The sequence below is a fragment of the Mirounga leonina genome, unplaced genomic scaffold (assembly GCF_011800145.1).
Source record: "Mirounga leonina isolate KUSES-001 unplaced genomic scaffold, KU_Mleo_1.0 Mir_115, whole genome shotgun sequence".
NCBI classification, from domain to species: Eukaryota; Metazoa; Chordata; class Mammalia; order Carnivora; family Phocidae; genus Mirounga; species Mirounga leonina.
The window spans coordinates 64,431,148-64,456,669 of NW_023270268.1; the positions used below are offsets into that span (position 1 = coordinate 64,431,148).

The window sequence follows — 25,522 nt, forward strand, 5'->3', positions numbered from 1 at the left end:
ATAGTTTTATTATTTGGCGAGTCAGACCATTTTATATACTTACTTTGAATATCGGTATTTATTCAATACTCTTTTATAGGGTCAGATGAACATTATAAATGTTGGCAGTTCATTTCTTGATGGATTAATTTGTTACAACTTTAAAGCTCAAAGAGGGAGGGTTGCTTTAGTTATCTGAAAATTACAGGTGATCAGTTTGGGCTGTTCTCATCCCTGCTACGTGAATTCAATTCAGGTCTATTATTAGTTTTAGCTACCTTCAATTAAAGCCTCAAAGTAAAGAGCCCTTCCCTATGACACATTAGGATCTCCATATACAGTAAATTTTACCTTTCCTTGAATGGCCCTCACACTGGTTAGTAATAGTTTTACAAATGAGGAGCCATCATTTCTAATATTAATTATGGTTATAATATACACATCTGTTTGAAGATTTTTCTGTGAGATATTCCTTCAACTAATTTTTGACCGGCTCTGTGTTTTCTGAGTTAATTGGTCAATTTAGTTAAAAAAAAAAATCATTTGACTAACTACATTTTCCCCTCCAATGAAACAACTGTTTTATCTAAATGTACCAGTGTGGGGGCGCTGGGTGGCTCAGTCGGTTAAGCATCTGCCTTTGGCTCAGGTCATGATCTCAGGTTCTGGGATTAAACCCCATGTCGGGTTCCCTGCTCAGCAGGGGTCTGCTTGAGGATTCTCTCTCTCCCTCTCTCTTTGTTCCTCGCCCCGCTACTGTGCTCTCCCTCCCTCTCTCTCTCTAAAATAGACAAACCTTAAAAAAAAAATGTACCTGTGTGTGTGTGTGTGTGTTGGCACCACCAACATATATATGACACTAGAAATGAATAAGAAAACTATAAAGACTATTTTGTGGGGTTGGTTTTTATATAGCAATTACTCTTGTCCTCTCACTTTCCCTTACAAGAAAATTATATATTAACATATCTTGGAGTTTAAGAAATAATTTATTATAATTACACTTTATTTAAAACAAAAAGCTTGATCCACGATATGAATAATCAGCCCTTTTCCATGTTTTTACACATCACAAAGTTTTTGCTATAAAAATGGAAGCTAGGCAATGAGAACAAATAAAAGACAGAAACACCTTTCTACATTTTCCAGTTTCTTTATTAAAATGCCTCAGGAGGGTTGGGCAGTTTGCCCTCAGACTACATTGATTCTCACAAATTTTCTTTTCAGAACATATCACTCTTCTGTTAGCCCAGGGCCCGTGAAAGCCTTAAACAAAGAAAAACACTTACCAATTCCGCCTCCTGTTGACTGATGTCCTGTAGATAGGGAATGGTGGCTAGCTCCGCCATTGCTTGATTGATCACCTGGGACTGCTCCTTTACTCTCTGCAGTTGGCTGAGGAGGCTGGCGTATTGCAACTTCTCCATCACACCTGAGCACCTGTGGAAACTCCCCTAGTCTCCCAGTAAAAGGAAATGTTTTAGAACAAAAATCACAGAAATCCCTGGGGATCGCAGTCAGGGATTATTGTACTATATTTACATCCTTTGAAGCAATGGGTACCTAGCACAAATAAATGTTTGTTTCCATTATTTTAGAGAATCGTCTGTACTGTTCCTTCAAACAGATGAATGTATATAAAGGGGAATGCTTTGCAAGACTGTTCAGAAAGATTTGCAGGTGGCCCTGCATAAGGAACCTGGGCTGAGTGGAAAAGAGGGGACTGAAATTGAACATGCATTCCATTCTCCTAGTGGGGATCCCACAAAGTCGTGTTCGTTGAAAGAGGGTGACTTTTTCTATGTCATCAAAACATCATAGGAGTAAGAGTTGCCTGTTATTTTGTTTCTTTTCTTTTTTTAAAAAATTTTATTTATTTGTCAGAGAGAGCGAGAGAGAGCGAGTGAGAGAGAGAGAGAGAGAGCACGTACAAGCAGGGGGAGTGGCAGGCAGAGGGAGAAGCAGGCTCCCTACTGAGCAAGGAGCCTGATGGGGGACTTGATCCCAGGACCCTGAGATCATGACCCGAGTGGAAGGCAGATGCTTAATTGACTGAGCCACCCAGGCACCCTATTTTGGGCTTTCTTAAAATTGGGCATACTCTTAATAAGGTGGCCCACCTATGTGTTTTTCAACTGCCAGCCATAAAAGAGGAGACATTACCTTCTCTAAAAATTTGAATACAAATTGTACTTCTTGATAGGAGAAATAAAGTTTATCATAAAATTCTCATTTATATTAGGAAAAAGGGGGCATAAAGGGTATCTAAGAGTTAATAGAAAAGCTTTAGATTTCTGCTGTGTGTGTAGGATGGTAAGAAGTGGGAGGTTGCAGAAGGACTTAATTTGGCAACTGCATTCTGCATCCTGGTGCCAGAAGAGAAAGTCTGGATGACCAGTGTTCCTTTATAACAGGGTTCCTCCTGGATCACCTGTACCAGAATCACAAGGTTTTGTTAACCAGGCAGAGTCCTGGGCCTTACTCGGTGAATCACATATCTCTTGATATGTGGCCCTAGGAACACGAATTTTAGCTAGGTGCCCCCTCCGCCCCCCATATTCGAATATCTCAAATGGAAGTTGAACAAACCACCATCTTAAAGCCTAGTATCTGAACAAGGACTATTTTAGTTTGTGCATGCTTATAAAACACATTTTACTCCCCAGACATTACAGAAGGCAGACATGATTTTTTCTTCTTCAAATAGAATCTCTTCTAAAGAGAAAAATTACTAGAAACTAGCATTACTAAAGAGCATCTGAATTTCAACTTGAATTTGCAAAGCAGTTCTTTCTGAAATGTCACACTCATATTTTGATGGACACTGACCTCTAGAAGTTGGCACTTTTGTAGAATCTTGGTAATACGGGAAGGTTGAGCACCATTGCATTGTATTTGCTGTGTGTCTCCCTAACACCTATCTATGCCACTTGACTAATGTCCCTCTATCCCTGCTAATTTGTTCTTTATGATTAATCATTTATCTGAAAACCTATAAACCTATAAGAGCAATGATTGCAAATTGTGGATTTGGGATCCCTTCTCTGACTTGACAAAATAGCTAGCCTACACATTTAGTTTAAACATGCAGCTAAACAATGGGATTCTGTCAAATAGAGAAAAGCAAGTTGCAGGAGAAACTGTTTTCTTTCTGAAGAAAAATTGCTTTCTTTGTTCTTCTTTAAAATAAACAATGGGGCTCCTTGTAGGAAAGTAGTGTAGTGACTCAACTCCAAAGAGCAGAAACAACAGCAGTCTGCTCGGGAACATAATCTATCAGTGTAATTTTCCAAAACATCAGGAAAATAAAAATAGTGGAAGGCACTGGTGCTTTGTTAGCTTGATTGTTGGATGCATAACAAAACAGGAAGTGCTCCATACAAATCAGATACTAGGGACAGAACATTGTTGACTGCTAATAGTCACCTATCCTCCTCCTCTCCCCAAAGCCAATGCAGTTTTGGGTATCAGGAAACTAATAGATTAATATGTTACCTATATAAGATGGGGGTCTTTGAGAGACAAAATGAAAAAGAAGTACAAATGCTATCTAATGCCAGGAGGAATGTTTTACTGCTGTTGCTTTAAGAAAATAAAGGAAATAATGAAACATGAAGGAAGTAGGTTAAACATCTAATGTTACCAAGAGCTAAATCTAAAGGAGAAGTAGCCCTCCCTATGAGACTTCAGGAGTGATCAAAGGGGTCTTTAGCTGCTGGGGAGAGTGTAATAAAGTGGCCAAGATTGAAGCTAAAACCTCACACAGGTACAATGAAGGTTAGGTAAATAGCAAGCTCAAATGAAGGCTTCAGTCAGAGATTTGCCTAGATTTAATAGCAGGTATGGTTAAATGTTTGGCAAATAAGTGGTACCGTGTAATACCACCAGAAAGCAGAGCCCAAGTATTTGGAATATATTTCCATTTGACATACATATAGAAACATTAATTGCCAAAAAGGGATAGAAAACGCATATTACTGTTCATTTCAAATGTGTATATGTAAACATTTTTTATGCTTCACTTAGAGGAAATTAAAAGTAAAATTAATGAGGTATTAAAAACATGGTTAGGTCATTTTTTGGCAAGTCAGCCTGTGAAGAAGGCTTCACACACGGCAAGAGTTTTATTATTTTAACCCTTTAACATTTAACCCAGGAAGCACAGTACATAAGGTTTGCAACTGACAGCAGCCAATAAAGTTAATGAATGGAGAAGCACAGTGGCATCCGGTAGCATGTGAAATAACTAGGACAAGGATCCAGAGAAGGAAAAATACCATTAGGGCAGAGCTACTGGTTGAATGGGATTGCTGTTCAGTGGGATTAAAAGCCACCAGGTAGGAAGGTGGTAGAATATTTGAGATTATAACTCTTACATTGTCAGAATCATTCTTGTTTGGCCATGTGTCACTGTTGTATGCCTAGTAAAAAAATCTATAAGGATAAGGAAACTGGGATCAGAGTGTAAGGAGAATCATTGCCTAATACGTAGAAACCTCCCTCATACTCTCCTTCTACAATTTTATGGCAAGAGGTGAAAATTCACGTTCCCTGGGAAGGCCTATTCTGGTTAGTAGATCTACTCCATGGCTGGAGATGACACTTCTTTTTTTTTTTTTTTTTTAAGATTTTATTTATTTATTTGAGAGAGAGAATGAGATAGAAAGAGCATGAGAGGGGGGAGGGTCAGAGGGAGAAGCAGACTCCCCGCTGAGCAGGGAGCCCGATGCGGGACTCGATCCTGGGACTCCAGGATCATGACCTGAGCTAAAGGCAGTCGCTTAACCAACTGAGCCACCCAGGCGCCCCTGGAGATGACACTTCTAATCCTGCCTTTGTGAGTAGATCTGAGCACATTAGTGATCTGAGGAAAAAAATTAGAAATCTATAGGACACTCACATAATCTTCATTTCAGAAGGACATATCATTTCAGAGTACACACTTCTATCAAGAAAGAGAAAGGTCTATAAAACAGTCCTTTTGTCAAAGCACACTAAAAACCACTACAAATAATTAAAACTTCTGAAATGTGTAATGCTGAACAAAGTGCTTCAACATGGACTATGTACTTTGGATCTCACAACAGCTCCATGAGGTGGGCATGGCAGATATCAGCTTATTTAATAAATGAGAAAAAATAGCTCAGAGGTTAAATGACTTGCCTTAGGGTTACACAGACAGAGCACAACTATGGACAAAAGTCTTCATCTATAGGCGGTACAAGTGAGGGTGACAACTAATAAGAACAATGCAATACCTAAACATTCAAGTGGACAGCATTTGCTATGTGGCAAGGAAAAACACACTTCAGGGAATCTTAAAAACACTGTTGAGTGCTTCTTGGGTCACAGTTAATGGTACCATGTAGGAATAATTTCTACTCACCAACTCATTACTTGCTTCATTAAGCTAGGTTACCTTTGCAGCCAATTTTATTCAGTCCTGCTTTATGGAGCTGTGGTTGGGCATATAATAAAAAACCTAGAGGCCAATATTTGGATATACTTGTGGTCCCTGCATACCTTCTGGCTCACTTGCTTCAATTCCATTAAACTCTTTGTGATAATCTTCCAAAAACTATTATTTCCCATAGAAGCTAACATAGAAACGTTGATAAAATTCCTTGCACAGTACTGACTCATTTTAAAGAACATTGAGTTACTAGTTAGATGCCAAGAATCTTAGTTATGGTTTTCAAATTTCCTTTATAGACACATAAAGATACAGGCATATACCAATTTCTAAGTGGCTAGAATGCCGTTTGAAGGGTGAAAAGAAAATGAGTTAAGAACATTTAAAAAGTGCATGATGCCTAGATGGGCCCAACCTGCATACAGGACACACTGAGATATGAGCTGGCAAGAGGTGATGTGGCCAGTGTCCTGACAAGTAACAAGCTATGGCAGGTATTACCCCAACGAGCCAGGACACAGATCACTTCCACAACTTCTAGTACACTGGCTCTTCTAGGCTAACCATGAACCGATGAGGTAAAATAATGCTGTATGGTGATGGTTCTTGTTAACAAAGATTCCACTACGTGCAAGGGTCTGATGATGACAAGGATGATGTATGTGGATCTCTAATTAAGATGGGAGGTTGGTGATGGTGTGTGTGTGGCTGGAGGAGGTTATGATAGAGGGTAAATTGGAGGACAGGACCTAAAATCTGTGGTAGAGCCAATGAGATTGCTGTAAACTGAACGTTTGTGTCCACCCAAAATTCATATATTGAAGTCTTAACCCTCAATGTGGTGGTATGGTGATGGGGCCTTTCGATTAGACAAGGTCATGAGGGTGGAGGCCTCATGATGGGATTGATGTCCTTATACAAAGAGACACCAGAGAGCTTACTCTCTGCCATGTGAGACAAGGTGGGAGTCTGCAAGCCAGGAAGAGGGCCTTCATCAGAACCTGACCATGCTGACACCGTGATCTTGGACTTCTTGCTTCTAGAACTGTGAGAAAACAGAGATGGATTTCTTCATAATAGAAATATAGGGGAGATAATCGAGTGGAACACAGTTATGGGGAGGGGGGAGATATGTGGTAGGAAAATGGGTAAAAATGTGCTTTTGTATTTGTAATGCATAGAATTACAAATCATGCAAATAGATTAGGGGTTTTATAGCTTTTCTAAAATGCTGAATAATGTTATTGAGCAGATAAACTGCTGAACAGATGTTAAGTAGCTGTTTGTGATGACCCCCTTGGTTCCTCTTGTAAGGTAAGAACATCAAATCAATGATGTAATACAGAAGCCACAAAAAGAAAATTCTTCAAAATTTCCAGCTTACAGGCCTTTTGAAAAATATTTTAAAAAGGGGAAATCTGCAACATTTATAGCCTGTTAATGAGAAGTTCCCTTTATGTTCTTTCAGTATAATGGCTTAAATTTTGTAAAACAGCATAGCATAATTTAGGTCTTATTTTGGGCTTTTTAACACTGAAAAGTAGAAAGGGCATATTTTCCCCAGATCAGAAATAGGGATTAGGTAACTTGCCCTAAGGGTATACAAAGATCAATTGCCAGTGCTTAGGGAAGCATCCAATTTATCAGTGTGGTGTGGAGGCACTAGTTTGAAAACTCCAAATTCTTGTGTAGGTAACAAAATAGTTATGCATAATAGCCCAGTGTATGAAATAGGGAAACACTGTGTTTACTAAAATTTTGTTATTGATCTGAAGTAAGAAATGCACTGCAAACTTGAATTAGATAGCAGGAAGGCACAAAGAAGAAGGCTCTTCAAAGAGCTGGGATGCCTGGGTGGCTCAGTCAGTTAAGCGTCTGCCCTCAGCTCAGGTCATGATCCAGAGTCCTGGGATTGGGTCCCACATTGGGCTCCCTGCTCAGCGGGGAGCCTGCTTCTCCCTCTCCCTCTGCCGCTCCCCCTGCTTGCGCGCTCTCTCTCTGACAAATAAATAAATAAATAAAAATCTTTAAAAAACCTACAAAAAGCCACTAGCCTAATAAATGCTGGAAATTGCAAAGTATAGCATTGTAATAGGTTTTAAAATATAAAAAAATCGTTAGCTAAACTTTGCTTGGTTTTGCAGAGGAGATTTACCATGAATGTTTCTAAAACCCTCCAATACTTGCAATATTTGTACCATAAACTTTCCATACTTCTAGAATTGTCTAATATTTGTGCATTGGACAAATATAAAAGACTCATATACTTACATTCAATTGGGTGCTTCTAATAAAATCCAATATTGGCAAGATTCGCTTCCCCATTGTCTCCATGTGTCTCACTGTGTCTTCTTTGGTCAGCGGACTGAAGGGAGTTTTATGTTCTAAAAATTGTAACAATAAACTTTTATACTACTTTTTCCAGACTTCCATTTCAAAATGCTTTCTTTAGCAAGCTATAAACAGATATCTCAATGTTAATAGATATGAAATCTTTAGTGTAGAAACTAGCACCATCCCTAGACCACATGCATAGCAATGAAAGATCTATGAGGAGAAAGGCAGAGGAGACATTGCCCTTTAGAGACTATCATTTATTCATTTTGTTGTGTTTCCTGATTGAGAGATCTAAGAGACAGCCTATAACAATTCATCCCTCTCTGCAGAGTATGTTTTTCCCGACTTGTGAAAAAATGTTGTCATAAATGTGTCTGATTGTTGTTTTGTTCCTCCCAGGTATTATTCAAGTGTGCAGATCCCATTGACTTTGAATGTAGCTTGAAGTTGAGCTAAGTCTCAGAGAATAGAGTGCCAGACAAAACACAAGTCCTTAATTATGTGGGTAGAGTTGAAGGAAGAAATTCAACCTGTCGTGAATTTTGCCCACAAATCTGAGACTTCGACTCCATGTGAATATTTTCTTGAGTTTTGGAAGTTTCAACAGAATTACTGAATACCATTTAACTGTAATAACTCTTCAGGAGATCTAAGCTCTCGGTTAACCACGTAAGAAAAGAGTGGAACAAATATCAATATAATAACAGATAATCCAAGTGATTTAAGTTTGTCATTGGCTATATTTTTGATTTCACATAAGTATTTTGGATAATTTTCTTCTACATTTGTTAAGTGATTATGACAAAAACTTGTATTCTTAAGTGCCTTATGCTTAGGCACTGGTGATAGCATGGTTGGGGTGAGATGGTTGGAGTGAGGGAGGCGGACATTCTAGAAATGTGTTGGTCTTGGGGGAACCTGAATCCCAGGTATTGTTAACTAACCCACAAGGAAGATTGGAAGGAGTTCATTATAACCTGATAAACATTTTTTGGGGGCCTAGCCCATCTATATGCTAGGCCTTATGATGAATAAGACTTGATGAAGAATGCACAAATCCTGCCTTGTAACAGCATTAAAGGATAAAAATAAGTCCAGGTGATTTACCTGTAAATGTAGGCAGCCTTCTACTTGATAGTTTTTCCAAAAATTTCCCATCTTCTTTGTTTTTGAACCCAAGAGTCAGGAGATATTGTTGGGGAGGAAAAGATGACCAGTCAACTGTCTGAGGCAATATGTGGAGTCCTTGGAGATCTGAAATACAACAGGAAATGAACGAAAGACATTGATAACAAAGGGTATTTTTTTCTCTCCTAAATTTTAGGAACTGTACTTGGAAGACATGATAAATATAAATATTAAAGGTACAAAGTAAAAGTATATGTATCGAAATGTCAAATAGATGATATATCAAAATCACATTTCATTATTTATACTTTTCTTAAAATATAAACACACACAGAACATAGTAGTATAATATGGTTGGGTTCCATGGATCTCTTTCCCCATATTCAAAATAATAGAAAATTGAGGACCAGCTTGTAGGCTTAATAGTTTTCTATGTGCTCTTTTCAAGAGAATTTGATTTTTCTGTTCATAGTTTAAGATTTAAAGAAATAATGTTATACGAAAGGAAAGAGAACAACTACCAAGTGAGAATTAAAATATCAGGCAATTTAGTTACCATCTCTCCCATAGCTAAAGAAAATTTGAAATGACAAATGTACCGACTTTTGCAATTGACTTGGAAATAATTCAAGTGTCATGAAAAAGGTTGTAAAACAGACTCATCTACTTACTGACCATGAGAGCTATTTACTGAGCCCTTACTTTCTACCTTCCCTTCTTCTAAGTACTTTGTGCAGATTGTCTCTTTTTTAATTCAATTAATTAATTTATTTATTTTTGTGCATAATTTTTTATTTATTTATTTTATTTTTAAAAATTATTATGTTAATCACCATACATTACATCATTAGTTTTTGATGTAGTGTTCCATGATTCATTGTTTGCATGTAACACCCAGTGCTCCATGCAGAACGTGCCCTCCTTAATACTCTCTCCCCTTTTTTAAAGATTTTATTCATTTATTTATTTTAGAGATAGAGGGAGGGAGGGAGAGAGAGAATGAGTAAGCAGGGGGAGGGGCAAAGGGAGAGTACAAGCAGATTCCACTTTGAACAAGGCACCCAAGGTGGGGCTCGGTCCCAGGACCCTGAGATCATGACCTGAGGCAAAATCATGAGTTGGGGGCTTAACCGACTGAGCCACCTAGGTGCTCCAGTGCAGTGTCTTTTTAAATCCTCATGATAACTTCACAAAATTGGTGCTTTGTCCCCATTTTATGAATAGGAAGTTGAGGTACACAGATGGGAGGTGACTTACAAAAGAACACAACCTATAAGTGGACAAAGCAGGATTCACACCTGGCGATCTGACTCCAGAAACCTAACCAATGTATTCTGCTTCAGGCTGGCTTGGCTCTTGATTACTTTCAATATAGGGACAGATGTCATCTGTGGAGTCTTGGTGGCCAGATTCACTTAATTCATTTCCATTCTGAGTAATAAAGCTTTGGTTAATTGTGATAGACTTCACAAATGAAGGATGATGAACAGAGGGTTTAATGAGCTCTCCCTACTTAACACTGCCAGAAAGGGAAAAAGATGAAATTCCAAAAATCCTTGAATTATGATTTAGTGAAAGGTCAATTTTTAATGTAGAATTGGAACTTAAATGGTAATGATTCAGATATAGCCTTCATTATTTATCTGTAATCTGTCTTTAAAAAATAATAGACGCAGGGGTGCCTGGGTGGTGCCGTTGGTTAAGTGGCCGACTCTTGACTTTGGCTCAGGTCATGATCTCACGGTCCTGGGATTGAGCCCCTCGTGGGGCTCTGAGCTCAGCACAGAGTCTGCTTGAGATTCTCTCTCCCTCGCCCTCTGCCCCTCCTCCTGCTTGTGCACTGTCTCTCTCTAAAATAAATAAATAAATCTTAAAAAAAATAATAGATGTAGTAAACCATGAGTGTTTTTATCCACCCTCCCTGGCATCCTCCATTCTTGTTTTTAGCTGCAGAACCCTTTGTTCAAACTAAAATTTACTAAGAAGCCTCAGATTTAAAGTTGCTAAAAGTAGAGCTGTTCTGTTTGGAGCCTAGGACACTGACCACCCACCCTCGTGATTATACCCCATTCTACACCTCACATGCAATAGCCGCCTTAAACCCTTCCCCAGAACAATTTTTCAAAGCTCTTTGGCACATTTTGGTTAAGTAAATAGGGTATGCTTGTCAAACAGAGAGTTAACATGTATGCTTACTATCGAAAAAATTAAAATATCACACAATATCTTTTAAACACACAGAACAAAATATATTAGACATGCTTTAGCCTTTCTTTGGTGACTCAAGATCAGAAATCCCTTTAGATTTTTGAGGGCTAACATTTATCTGGCACTTCTGTGCTATATACTTTTTCAGGATTATCTTTTTCACTAACAACCATTCAGGACAGGGCATATTATTATGCCCAGCTTACAGATGGCAAAACTGAAGCTTCAAGAAGAGGTTGCAAACTTGCCTAAGGTCACACAGTGAGCAAATGGAGGGGCCAGAATTGAAAGTCAGGGAGCTGGACATCAAAACTTAATTCCCAAAACTATCCCCAGGACAATTTAGCCATGACAATAATCATCACTCTGAAAATCAATGGGAAAGGTTCCAGAAGCATGGCAATGCCAATAAATAGATGGTTTTAACAGACACGATTCTAGATAGAACATTTCCTACCCTGTCTAAAAAAGTACAGCAAGCACACAAGGGTTCTCAGAACTAATAGAGTAACTTTTGTGTTCTTTAACGTGCAGATTCAACATGCCTCTTGAGTTGGTGTTTGAATTACGAACTGCTTCTACTTAAAAGGAGGTCTCATTTCTATAAACAAGATAAAAATGTGATTTCTGCATTTCAATTTCAAAAGTGCAGGAAGTTTCTTTGCTTTTGAAATCTGCATTAGATCATCACAGAAACACCTAATACTGCTTGCTTCCAACCTAATACTGTCTTGCTCTATACGGTAAGGGAAGAGTTTGTCAGTTTTGCTGAAGTTGCCAATAACCAGATCACTTGAAAAAGCAACAAAGTAAAAATAAAAAGGACACTAGCTCACTCTCCTGATAAATGGTCATCACATTTCTTTTGATTGTGGTCATCCTTTAGCACTCTATGAGATGCCAGTATTTATAAATTGTCAGCATTTTCGGGAATTGACATACTCTGGAGGTTGAGGCCAGAACGTATGTGATCCCTGGCTATGGTTTGCTTTTTAATCTGGTTTTGATCCCTGACTTAGAAGGCCTGAGGGCCTCCAGGCCATGCTGGGGATGATGATGGGGGCTGTCCTATGGAGATGATCTTGGCTTCTTGGGTGTCTCTGGAAGGCCAGAAGCCCCCGGAATAGGTGTGGGAAGCTTTTATGGCTGCTCTGACCTCCACACAAACCCAGAGAGCATGCAGACATAGAAGCTTCTGGATCCCAGGGCTGAAATCTGTTAGCACAGGGAGGGATCCCGGCAGGACACCTTTAAAACTTTAAGGCCTACACTGAAGTGATAGGATGCCCCAGAGCGGCAAAGTTCAGAAGTGACTGGGGTATGCTGTCCAGAGGCTGGTGTTTGTAGTGGGTTTGCAGGGAGCATCTTGAGATTTGTCATTTTCTGGTGCAGTTCTATTGCCAGAAGCAGCCAGATGTTTGAGAGCTCGATTATATAAATAACAGGAGGACTTTGAGAGGTTGAATTCTTCTTGCTCGTAAATATTGGGTGGATAAAGAGGAGACTGATACTAATAGTGCCAGTGATTAGATTGACTAGTGAAACTAATGTCAGCCCTATAGCTAGTTTATTATAAAATATGCTTGCAAAAATAAAAGTATTTTCTGTTCCTTTTGATCCTATATGTTTCATCTTGTGTGTTCGATCTATTATTAACTTCTAGTCGAAGTTTTAAAATGTGAGAGGCCCCTACATTCATACTGTTAAGTTTAGAAAAAATATTTTTTAAAGTATCATTCTTATTCGATTTGTATGCAGAGTAAATTGCAGTTGTATGAACATTTAGCCTAGCAGGTGGTCTATGACCCCAAATGATGACATACTTACCAGATGTTGAATCTCATGTAACATTAATTTGAGTCCTAATTGTTCTCAATTTTATGCTCATAAACCTCTACCTACGTCCGAAAAGCCCTGTGCCCCTGATGGATATGAAAGTTAACCAGATTGTATTTTTTTGTTCTTTGGTAGGAAAATTGAATTGATTAAAAATGTCTTCTTTGCTTCTGTCATGCCAGAAGAACTGAGAAGAAAGAAATAAATACCTTAATGCATCCTTTGAAAATTTATCACAATTAGAGATGAAATTTAGATGACCATGACCAAATTTATTATTAAAAGATCAGTTTGCAGGTATGACATAGTTCCAAGTTTTTACCACTAGGACAATGGATGCTTTAAGAAAGAATATCAAAGATAGGTTATGCAGATTATGTTTCCTACAGAAACGTAATCTTGCAATTCTTTTTGAAAGATGTCTCACCTCAACAAAAAAGGATACAGTTTGCCCTTTATCAAGAATCTTTCATCGTACCACAGAAGGCTGGAACTGACCAGTTTTCAGGTCTTCAAATCATTCATGCAGCTTGACCTTCTGTAGGATTGCCCTCCTCCTCCTCCTTGAAGTCACTTCCCTGGAGTTCAGTGACAGGCTCTTTACTTTCTTTCTCTCTGTCTCTGTCTGTCTCTATTTCCCCCTCTCTCCTACACATACACACACACCTTCTGGTTCCTCTTTCTCCCTTGCTCCTCCTGCCTTCTCAGTCAGTGCTCTCCCAAGCTGTCCCTGGCTCACTGATGAGTTCTTCATACACACACTCTTGGGGGCTTTCTCTATTTTTGTGGCTTTAGCTACTACTTCTAAACAAAAGGTTAGAGATCAAAGCTCTAGCCTGGTCTGAAAAATCTTCACCAAATTCAAACACAGCATTTCCAAATGCCTCCTGGGACATTGCTATTGACTCATCATTACAGAAATTACCAGAAGGCAGCAAATAGATTCTTCAAAAGTGATTTTTATAATCTCCACAACTTCCCTCTTCCTTGCTTTTCACCAATGTGTTGTAAGGATAGCCATTATTCACCCAATTATTTGGGCTTAGAATCTGGAAGCCATTGTTGACTTTTCTTTCCTCTTATCTCTGACATTTAGTGAGTCTCAAAAACTAATTAAATCTGCCCATTGTAGTACATCTCATATTAACTCCTTTCTTAGCATAGCCATTGCTACCACCCTGGTCAAATTTCTGGTCACATAACATCTGGATTACAGAAAAAGTTTCCCAACCAGCCTCCCTGCCACCAGTATCATTTAATGCCACACCACCACCCAATGAATATTTCTGGAACATTGCCTTTGTGGTTGCCACATCCTTCCTCAGGAACTTCAGTGACTTGTTTCCTGGTATTCAAGGTCTCAACTGTGTGCACCTGCTTCACAATCTATACCTAATTCCTACGTTTTCTCCAGTATAAACCTTTATCATCACCTCTGCTGATTTCACTAATGTGTACCAGCCTGTGCTTATCCTGCTTCTGAACTTTTCTTTGTTCAGAAAACTTCTTTCTACCAAGAAACACCTACATACTCTCCTTTTTGCTTTATTCAGTTGATAACTATCTTTCCAGATGTACCTAATTTAAGTCCTATCTTGTCCATGCAGGTTTTCCTGAATATTTCAATATCCTTCTTCAAACTCTTAAAGAAATCTATACTATTCACTCCAGAGTGAATTTCTTAAGGTTTCATTGGGGTATGTCTTATCTCCCAAACAAGTTTTAATCCTCTTGAGGATGACATCTTCAAGTTATGTTCATGCCCCAAGCATCTAGTGCTCATCAATATTTGAATCCAAAAACAAACTTTTCCAAATCCTGAATTTTTAATGGTCAAAAAAAAGAACTTCAAAAAATCTTTTTCAAAAAAAGAACTTCAAAAAGAATGAGTAAAATGTTCAAAGCTTCTGAGATATGATTTATCTCTTTGTCACTAAGCGTAGAAAAATATATCACACAGACTTTGTTCCTTATTTTACTTAAACCTTAAGTGGTTTCTGTTCAACTTATGAAGAGTGAGGGAAGTAAAATAATCAGTATTAAACAACTCAATGGAGTAAAATGCTCAACTGAACAGAGCAGCTTTGCCTGGATGGAAAAATTAGTTTCATATTTGGGTTGTACCTTTGCTGCAGCTTGTTCTCTGAGAAATACAAACTCATAGTCACAAAGGAAGATTGGGTTAATAGAGAGACTTTGACTTAGTGAAACTGTCGACATCACCAGAAAAGCATCTGCGCAAACATGAAATATTGATTGTAGATCAGCAGACTCATCTATATATATGAGGGATAGCTTTAACTGTTATGAAGTTAAATATCCATAAAATTTAAGCTCTCTGGAAGTAAAGTACAAAACACAGAGGCCATCAGCATCAGTGTTTTCTGTTGGACACCTCATCATAAGCACAGGCAAAAGTTCTTATGAAAGAACTTTTCAAAGCAAAGTTTTTTAAAAAAGAAAAAGCACAAGAAACTTAAAAACTCTTTTAGAAGTATGCAAATCTGTTAGTGTTCTATCATCACCTTTCTCTAAGTTTCATTTCCTTCTCTATTTTCTGGCGTCTATGTCATTTCTCTGCCCTTTGTCCATAACAAAATGTTCTGACATTTTGGGTTGGAGTAAAAATCTCATTTCTAAAGGTCCCAATTGCTCACTATGAGATGGGACCATGTCAGTGTTATATGACTGCTTTTTACCGATCAGTTTGAGTTTAGCTTCTACAGTACCTTCGTAATGCCAACAGTTTGTCATTAGTTCTTTCCCAACCATTTTCTGAGTTTTATCTTGTACTCCTTTTAATGCCAATACTTCTATCTTGGAAGTTATCCACAAATTCACATCAGCAAGAAAATAGCAAAAGGCAGCAACTTTGCAGCTAAGTTATCATTATTGCCACCCATAAATTATAAAACAATTTCTACTTTTAAAAACATAGCATATTTTGATTTTTGCATTTGATGTGTGAGAAAGCTCTACGTATAATGAATCTTTGTATAATAAGCTACATTTTCTGTTGACCTTCATTATAATTTCAGAGTTCTAGATGCAAGTGGAAAAAATTGGTTTCCATTCTTAAGATTCGTAATTTTCACTTCAAGCTGCTGGTCTACTTCTCCAAAACCAATCTTTGAATTTTTAAGTTTCTTCTCATAACCCATATATAAACTTTGAAAAAACAGATAATCCCACAGGATTTTTATGCTTAGTTCATTTCCATTTCACTTGGAATTCATGTTGATTCCAAAATTTTATGTTTAATATGCTGTATTATATTGATTCTGGGAAAGTTCCTTGATTTTATCCCCACCAAAGTAAACCTGAGACAATACAACATTAAAGATACTGCTATTTTCTTCAATATTTATTAGACTCACAATCAAAGAAATAATACAATGTTGTTATAATTCCCATAAACAAGCTATATTTTCTAAAGATTTATTTATTTGAGAGAAGAGAGCTTGAAAGAGCAGGGAGAGGGAGAGGGAGAGAGAGAATTAAGAGAATCCTAAGCAGACTCCCTACTGAGCATGGAGCCTGACATGGGGCTCGATCTCACAACCCCGAGATCATGACCTGAGCTGAAATCAAGAGTTGGACACACTCAACTGACTCAGCTACCCAGGTGTCCCCAGCTATATTTTTACACTATGTAAGAATTAGAATGGACATTGGTTGGTTGGCTACCTACTATGCATTCTCTCCTTACCTCTTTTTTCCCTTATAGAATTTCTCAATCTCTACCTGCTCTAAAAGTGAGACCTAACTGATGTAGACCAATCAATCCTGGCATTACCTTGACCTCAGTTTTGGTTCAATCATAAACATAAGTGCAATTTGGGCCAATGAGTAAGAGTAAGTCCAGGGACTGTGTGAAAGAAGCACTCACTGTTCTTCAGGACAGTGTGATTTGAGATCTGTAATGACATTTGAGCATTTTGCTATTACTAAAGATCTTAGCACTTGAGGGGATGGTACAGGTAGTGGAATACCAGGTAGGATTTGAGAATAAAGCTGACTTCAGAAAATAGAGCAGTGAGTGAGCTGTGGGATTAAGCTGCATTTAAAGGCAGTGCTGCCTGTGGATCTTTTAATAATGTAAATCAATGTGTTCCATGCCTCCCCCTACCCCTTTAAAACTTAAATATAATGAAGTCTGTTTGAGTTGTGATTCCTTCCACTTGAAACCAAAGATTTCTGATATCGGGATTTAGCTAGTACTTCAGAATATCTACAAATACTATGGAATCCTTAAAATATTATAGCTGAGATGCAAGGCAGTTATAAACTCTTCAAGAATCTGGGAAGAATATCTTTCTTATTTAAGACACAACAGTTTGAGGATTAGGAATTAATTTTTACAGCTAGACAAAGAGAAAAGTTGAATACATCTTGGTGATGCCATTATTATGATAACATTATTATGACATTATTACCAACAATTAAACTTAAATGTATATTAGCATAATTTTTCTTGATCTTTATCATAATTATTACTTTTTCAGTTTTGGTTAGATTCTACATCTTATAGAAAGTGACTCTTGGATAGTTAACTAAGAATGCATAACAAAAGCCTTACATAATCTGAAAACCTTAATTTTCCTGACTATCTGGATCGGTAATCTACTTATTTGTTTGTTTATACCCCACCGTAGAAGTGTAATGACTTGCCTTACATAAATACATATGACATAAGAAAAAGTGTAAAAGAATGTTTGAGGAAAACAGAGCAAAAGGGAAAGTAAGAGATGAGTGATAAAGCCGTAAGTGAGATTAATACACAAAGTGTGTTTTATAAATTTTTATATACTTGTTAGAATTAAACAGGATCAGCATTCTCATTCACAATATTCCTACAGATTAACACTGGGAAGGAACTAATCTATCTATTTATGAGGGAATCAATTTGGGGAGAGTATTTGGAGAGCTTAGAGTGGAAAAGGGTACTTGGAGAGAAGCTGCCATATAAGTGTGTTTGTGTGTTTGTGTGTGTGTGTGTGTGCATGCATATGTATATGTGTGTGTGTATGTGTATCACAAGGTTTTGCTGAGCATTCTGGATACAGTACCTGTAATACCTGCTTCCTGCCATGTATGCCATTCTTTTTTTTTTTAATTTTTTAATTTTTTAATTTTTTAATTTTTTAAATTTTTTATTCTTATGTTAATCCCCATACATTACATCATTAGTTTTAGATGAAGTGTTCCATGATTCATTGTTTGTGCATAACACCCAGTGCTCCATGCAGAATGTGCCCTCCTCAATACCCACCACCAGGCTAACCCATCCTCCCAGCCCCCTCCCCTCTAGAACCCTCAGTTTGTTTTTCAGAGTCCATCGTCTCTCATGGTTTGTCTACCCCTCCGATTTCCCCCGCTTCATTCTTCCCCTCCCGCTACCTTCTTCTTCTTCTTCTTTTTTTTCTTAACATATATTGCATTATTTGTTTCAGAGGTACAGATCTGAGATTCAACAGTCTTGCACAATTCACAGCGCTTACCAGAGCACATACCCTCCCCAGTGTCTATCACCCAGTCACCCCATCCCTCCCACCCCACCCCCCACTCCAGCAACCCTCAGTTTGTTTCCTGCAATTAAGAATTCCTCATATCAGTGAGATCATATGATACATGTCTTTCTCTGTTTGACTTATTTCACTCAACATAATACCCTCCAGTTTAGAGCTCCGTCTTGCCCCAACCCATCGTGGTTTTTTTTTGTTTTTTGTTTTTTTTTTTTTTGAGAGGCTGCAGTAAAAATTTACATTGCTTCCACTTATTTTTGGATTATTAAATGGTATTTCTTTAAATGCCACTCTGTCTTCAGTCAGACCCCATAAGAAAACATACTTAGCAGGATAAATTAAAGTTCCAGGGAGGTCCAGGAGAAATGCAATCATGGAAGGTAAGAGTAGATGATGGAGACCAGAGGCAAACAGTGCTGTAACCTGTTACTGCAAAGGACAAGTGAACTGCTCGTTGAGAAGATAGAACAGTGCCAGAAAATTGCACTTCCCATTGGAAAGACCAACATTTTCATATTTTAAGAACAGAGACTGTAGCTCTCTATATATGAGGGATTTCTGTACTTTGGGAATTATTCTCTGTTTCTAACAAGAATACTGTGGTACAAATATAAGACCATTTATCATCTTTATAACCAACCTGGCCATAACACTTTCATAATAATATTGGGGATATAGGCTCTTTAATTCTATAACCTTTTCCATTTGAGAAAATGAGTTACAAAGAGGAAAATAGTCTGATCTTGAAAACTTATGATCATGATAGAATTATAACATTTTAAAGAAAAAAGAATAAAATGAGGAATTTTTGACTTCTTGTTTTAGAAAGCATAAGAATGTATTATCCTTACTGGTAAATGATGGCTGAACAAGAACAGGGTTATAAATTTCAGTAAAAAGCAATTCTTAAAGGCCTATTTTAAAACAATATATTATTTCTCTGAACATACATATTTACTCCTGGGAGTTAAATTGCACTGGAAAGACAAAATATGACTCTATCTACCTAAGTGCTAAAGTAATTGATATCTGATCCAGAAAACTTTTCTATTAAACATTACTAAGCACAGATCCATTACTGAATATTTATTTATTTAGCAAATAAATCTTGATATTTTCATCAAGAGAAGACAGGATATGCTTATTGTATTACTTTATTATTATTAAAATACAACCATGCAAGAATAAGAACTATACAAAATTGCATTATTTTGCTGGAATATATGAATAAAAATCTCAAGCAAAATCTTTATAAATGAAAACATAATAATTCTGGGGCTGATGAATTATTATTTGTTTTATATACCCTGACTACTCTGCATGAATCAAACTGGATTTTTCCTTAAATAAGAAAAATGGATAGCTATACTGCTAAAAATTCAGTAATTTTTTTCTCCGTGAAGCATAATACAACTCTATTATAATATGGCTTTAAGATTTTGGCTGGTCTTACCATATTCCCCAAATAGCAAAGGATGAACAGTAGGTTCTTGAGGACGTATAAGCCTAGTTGTCCCGAAAGGCAGATTTGAATTTTAACCTTCCCTCATCAGTCTTGTAGACCTTATAAGGGCAGTGTGGTTCTAGTGCCTGCCACTGAGGGGGAAGTGGGTTTTTCTCATGATAAATCACTAATTTAGTTGGTCTATTCAGTAAAAAGATTAAAAATATTTATACCTATATGCATTTCGAAATTGATTTATTTTTATAGCTTTCCCCTTTCCATCTGTTTTTCATGTGGAAACCCCTGACATGGGTGACTGTGAACTGGGGGCTAGCTAGAGAAAAATACACTGCCTGGGAAATCTTTATTGTGAAAACTCTTCCTGCTCATTACTACCACCTCGGCTAGCTATTGCTGGGCTCACTGCACTGTCGCAAGACCAAGGAGTAATGAACTCAACACTATCTAGGCTTGGTGAAGGTGACCTGGAGTTGGGCAGAGTTTCTGAGTTGGAGGTTTGTCTGCCAGCCCCTGCTGGGAGAATTCAGGGTGTTAGTCTCCAAGTTTTAATGACAATAACTACTTATCCAGCACAACATACATAGGGAACTCCTCATCCAAGATCTTCAAGGTATAGATTTTATGACCTTCATTGGTTGATTGCTTATTTTGATGACCTCCGTAATTTAGAAATTCTTACTTACAGCTTGCATTTCTCTTGAGGCAGTGAAAACTACATAAGTGTGTTCTGTCTCCCATGGGGCATCAGTGGGTCCCCTGAAATGCTATCTTTCTGTGATGGGTACAAAGAGGTGTGTGCTTGAGAGCAGTCACCTGTAGCTGTCTGGAGAAGGATGAGTGAGTGTGAAGTAAAAAAGAATGTGTACAAACTCTGAGTGTTCCTGAGCGTGGACGTGATGGCACATGAAGGAGTGTTTATTCAGTCATTGCGTTCACATGAATTTATTGTGTGCATTGTGGATGGAGTAACAAGCTGCCTACCTGTTAATTATGTAAGGCAGTGCATTAGAGTAAAGCTACTTGGTTTAACAACAACAAAAACACCCAAAACAAAAGACCTCCAAATCCAAATCTCAGTGATCTAAAGCAAGAGAATTTTGTTTTTTGCTCATGGGTGACCTTCCAAATTGTCATTCAGGGAATCCAAGCTTCTTTTGTCTGTGGCTTCTTCAGTTCCACAGTCCTATCTACAGTGGCCACGGAAAGAGAGTTCTGCATGTTGGGTTTTATGGGCCAGGCCTGGAAGTGGCATGTATTATTTCTGCCCACATCCTATTGGCCATTACTCAGTCACAAGGGAGGCTGGAAATGTATTTTAGTTACATACATGAGAGGACAAAATAGCTTGGTAAACAACTAGCTAGTCTCTGTCACTTTCAGTGGCAAGGATTTCTATTTCCAAACTGCTCCCTTTGTCTGTTTTCTCCTCCACCATTCTTTTTCTTAATTTTTAAAATTTTAAAAAATTTTATTATGTTATGTTAATCACCATACATTACACCATTAGTTTTTGATGTAGTGTTCCATGATTCATTGTTTGCATATAACACCCAGTGCTCTTCTTCTTCCTCCGTCATTCTTTTAATTAGAGTCAGCCTTCCATTCCACCATTAGAGCTTAGGTGTTAATTGAAAATATTCTCTAGAAGAGTGGAAAAATATAGTCCAATATTCACCCTGAATTACAAATTACTAAAGTCAGATCCTTTCTTAGGAGCAGGTATATTATAATACTCCTTAGAATAGAGTCTGGAATATATGTGCCCAATAAATGTTTGAGGAATAAATGAATAGATGAACAAACCACACATCTCCATTGTTGATCCTCTTTTTGTCCTGAGGATCCTGGGATTCTGGAGCATAAAGAAAAGGAGAAGAGACATGGCAGACTAACACAGCGAATTGGATAGAGGGCTAAAACTACTCCCAGTCTTTTTTTTTTTTTTTTAAGATTTTATTTATTTATTTGAGAGAGAGAATGAGATAGAGAGAGCATGAGAAGGGGGAGGGTCAGAAGGAGAAGCAGACTCCCTGCTGAGCAGGGAGCCCGATGTGGGACTCGATCCCGGGACTCCAGGATCATGACCTGAGCCAAAGGCAGTCGCTTAACCAACTGAGCCACCCAGGCGCCCCAACTACTCCCAGTCTTTAGTGGAGTACAGGGGATTTCTAGAGTAAGACCCAGAAGGTGAGTGGGTTCACAAACTAGCATTCTGGCAGGGAAAGGGAATCTCAGAGAATGGCTCTAGGTTGGGCCAGCTTATGTGGTGAGGGTGGTTGGTGTACATATAAAGAAGCATAACACCAAAAGGCAGCATGGAAAACTCGTATATATATCCTTTGGTCACCTAATGTGTCACATAAATGAGCCCATTTGGTCCTGCTCGCCAACAGAGGTGATCTCATGTTGCATTAGCCATGTAATCAGCAGCTGCACCAGCCCGCACCAGACTTTGAAAAAAGAATCTTTCCTCACATACCTAATGACCTCTTTGGACACTGGGTATGCTTGAGCTTTGTGAAAGTTGAAACCAGACCAGGGGGAGAAGAAAATCCCATGGAAAGAGGGAAGGGAAGCTGGTGAATTTGATTAGTTACTGAAGGAAGACTAATTTTTAGAAATGACTGAAGGATACTGAGTCCCTGAGAATGGGATAGAATATATTACTGGCTCTGAACAGACCAAAGATGGATGTGTATAGGTTAAAAAAAAAGTCTGTTTGCACACATCTGTTTTGTCCAGTCATACCTGCTGCGTGACTATTTGTTGAAATAAATCACTGAATAAATTTTTGGCAGGTTAGACGCTTCTTAAATTCTATCTACAAGGCAGATAAAAGGAAAATCCTGGTTTTGGGGAAGTGTCAACAAAACAAAATAGCTACTCTCTTTGTGTGACTCACTTTCTAGCTACTGCCTTTGGCTACTGATGCCTGCCCTATCTCTTGGTACCACCTGTAAGAGGGATACAGATGCTAAAGATAACATTTGATGTTCCTTATTCCTATGCTTTGAGTCCTCATTCATGTTAAAATTGCATAGGGGAAAAGAAGCCAGACCACTAAGACTGTACACATACAGTTAATAACAGTGGTTTCACTACCATTCCAACAATGACTTTGGGGAAGATCCTTCCCTGATTTGTGACAGTCAAGTAATGTCATCAGTGCAACAGCCTTGTTCACCCAAAGTACAGGTTCTACAGAGCAAGAACCTAACCAATCCCAATGAAATTTAAAATTCTAGACTACCTTCTCTACCTCTGCTTTTCCCTCCAGAAGCTGTGTCTTTCCTCTCTAGTTTCTTATATAGCACTGTCATATTCCAGCAATTAGTAATTATAAAATAATAGAAATGAAATCATTAGTAACTTATAATTATCTTCTTTCCCAACATATAAGATCCTTTACCATGAATCGTCTTGCCAATAGATCACAATTCATCTTGATAACAGGTTTGATAGAGTTACATGAGACATGAATCTGGCTCATTAATGTCATTATTGTTTTTAAACTCTCAGTGGCAACAGTGCTTCCAAAATATTAATTAATCTTCATGATTTCTCTGTAAAGTAGGTTAAATATAACTAAACTCATTTCACCAGTAGAGGAATTGTCAAACAGGTGATCTCCTCAATGAATTTCTCTTCATTACCAATAGATCCAAGAATAGAAATAGAAAAACTGAATCTAATTCATTTTCTATGACACTAGACAGACATGACTCTTGTTTGCTATTAAGGCTACCCCCACAAAACTCTTAAGAGATCCATAACAAAATAATAAATGCTTTATAACAATATAAATGCTTTATAGCAAAAAATGTGAGTTCTGAAACATTTTTATCAACTTCCTTACAAAATGCTCAGAAGTAAATCAGCATCAATGGTCATTACAGCATGCACTGTGCTTTCTTCTCTTCCCTTTCCTTGCTCTCAAATTTTCATTGTTCTTTAGAGATTCACTATTCAATCATCACTACTTATATTTATGTAATACATTTCCTCTGAAGAGCTTGAGGCATTGTGGCGAAAAATAAGGACTATATCGGACCTAAATTTAATGCTTCTATCACACCTCTGCTCTTATCAGATGGAAATGGTGTAGCTCAATGGCAAGGACATGGGTTCAAATCCAAGGCCTGCACCACTGATTTGCTGTGCATCTTTGGAAAAGCTATTTTCTCCAGTTGCTGTTTTCTTGTTTCTAAATGAGAATCATCTTACTCCATAATGCTTGGCGCTTTAAAAGTGATCACTAACAGGGGTGCCTGGGTGGCTTAGTCATTAAGCATCTGCCTTCGGCTCAGGACATGATCCTAGGGTCCTAAGATCGAGCCCCACATGGGGCTCCCTGTTCCATGGGAAGCCTGCTTCTCCCTCTCCCACTCCCCTTGCTTGTGTTCCCTCTCTTGGTGTGTCTCTCTTTGTCAAATAAATAAATAAAATCTTTAAAAAAAATAAAGTTGATCACTAACAGTACATTATTAATCATATAAATCAGTGACTTGGCCCCAAAACCATGAAAAAAGGAATGAAGGGCTCCTAATGGGAGGATGTGATATTAGGTATGTGCATTTAGAGATTTTCCTTACCATGATAACCATTGAGCGGCTCTTAATACTGTACAAGAAAATCTTTTCTTAATTCAGAATAATGGTTGGCACATAGTAGATATTAAAAAGTATTTTTGAATGAATGAATAAAAGCCACTTGCTTCCAAAGACAAAAAGAGGAAAAAGGGATAATACCCGTGTTGTGTCCTCTGTGTACACTTGACCATCCAGATCTCATTAGGATATCAATGATCCAAGAACATAAGGAAAGAGGAAAGTTCGAAGTGTGAGATAGATGGAAGAAGGAAAGTAGAAATAGGAAGCACTGGAAAAAAATTCATCTTCTGGAAAATACTATAATCCTCCAGTTTACTGGTGAAGAATATGGGGAAAGGTGGCATTTTATGACAGGTTATTCCTTCATTTTTAAAAAATTTTAAGAGTTTATTGGGTTTCTGGTTGGTTCAGTCAGTTAAGCATCTGACTCTTGATTTCATCTCAGGTCATGGTCTGAGGGTTGTGAGATTGAGCCCTGCATCAGGCTCCCCACTCAGCAGGGAGTTTGTTTCTCTCCCTCTCCTTCTACCCTTCCCCCTGCACTCTCTCTCTATAAAAAAAATAATAAATCTTAAAAAAAAACTCCTTTTACTTATTTTTTTAAAAAGATTTATTTATTTATTTTAGAGAGAGAGAGTGCATGAACAGAGGGAGGGGCGTAGGGAGATGGAGAGGGAATCTCAAGCATAGTCCATGCTGAGTGTGGAGCCCAGTGTAGGGCTCCACCCTGGGAACCTGAGAGTGTGAACTGAGCTGAAATCAAGAACTGGATGCTCAACTGACTGAGCCACCTCGGTACCCATACCTCTTCTTTTAAAATATAGAAATATCATGGCACAAGAAATATTGTGCTAGACCTAGTGGACTAGTTCTACTTAAAACCTTAAAATAAGTTCCCATTTCAACTCATCAAATTAAAAGAATGTACCTCTAAACAATCCTAAAATTTGTATGGAACCATAAAAGAACTCAAGTAGCCAAAGCAACCTTGGAAAAGAAAAACAAAACTGGAGGTATCACA

At 37.9% G+C, this 25,522-nt stretch overlaps 1 protein-coding gene across 1 annotated transcript in view; it reads right to left on the reverse strand.

Moving 5' to 3' along the window:
* The window catches only part of SPATA16 (spermatogenesis associated 16), a 224,248-nt gene that overhangs the window by 34,046 nt on the left and 164,680 nt on the right, over nucleotides 1-25,522 (reverse strand). Inside the window, 4 exon segments of the mRNA XM_034999115.1 lie at nucleotides 1,269-1,433; nucleotides 7,664-7,776; nucleotides 8,837-8,983; nucleotides 22,216-22,228. Coding sequence (XP_034855006.1) covers nucleotides 1,269-1,433; nucleotides 7,664-7,776; nucleotides 8,837-8,983; nucleotides 22,216-22,228 — 438 coding nt within the window.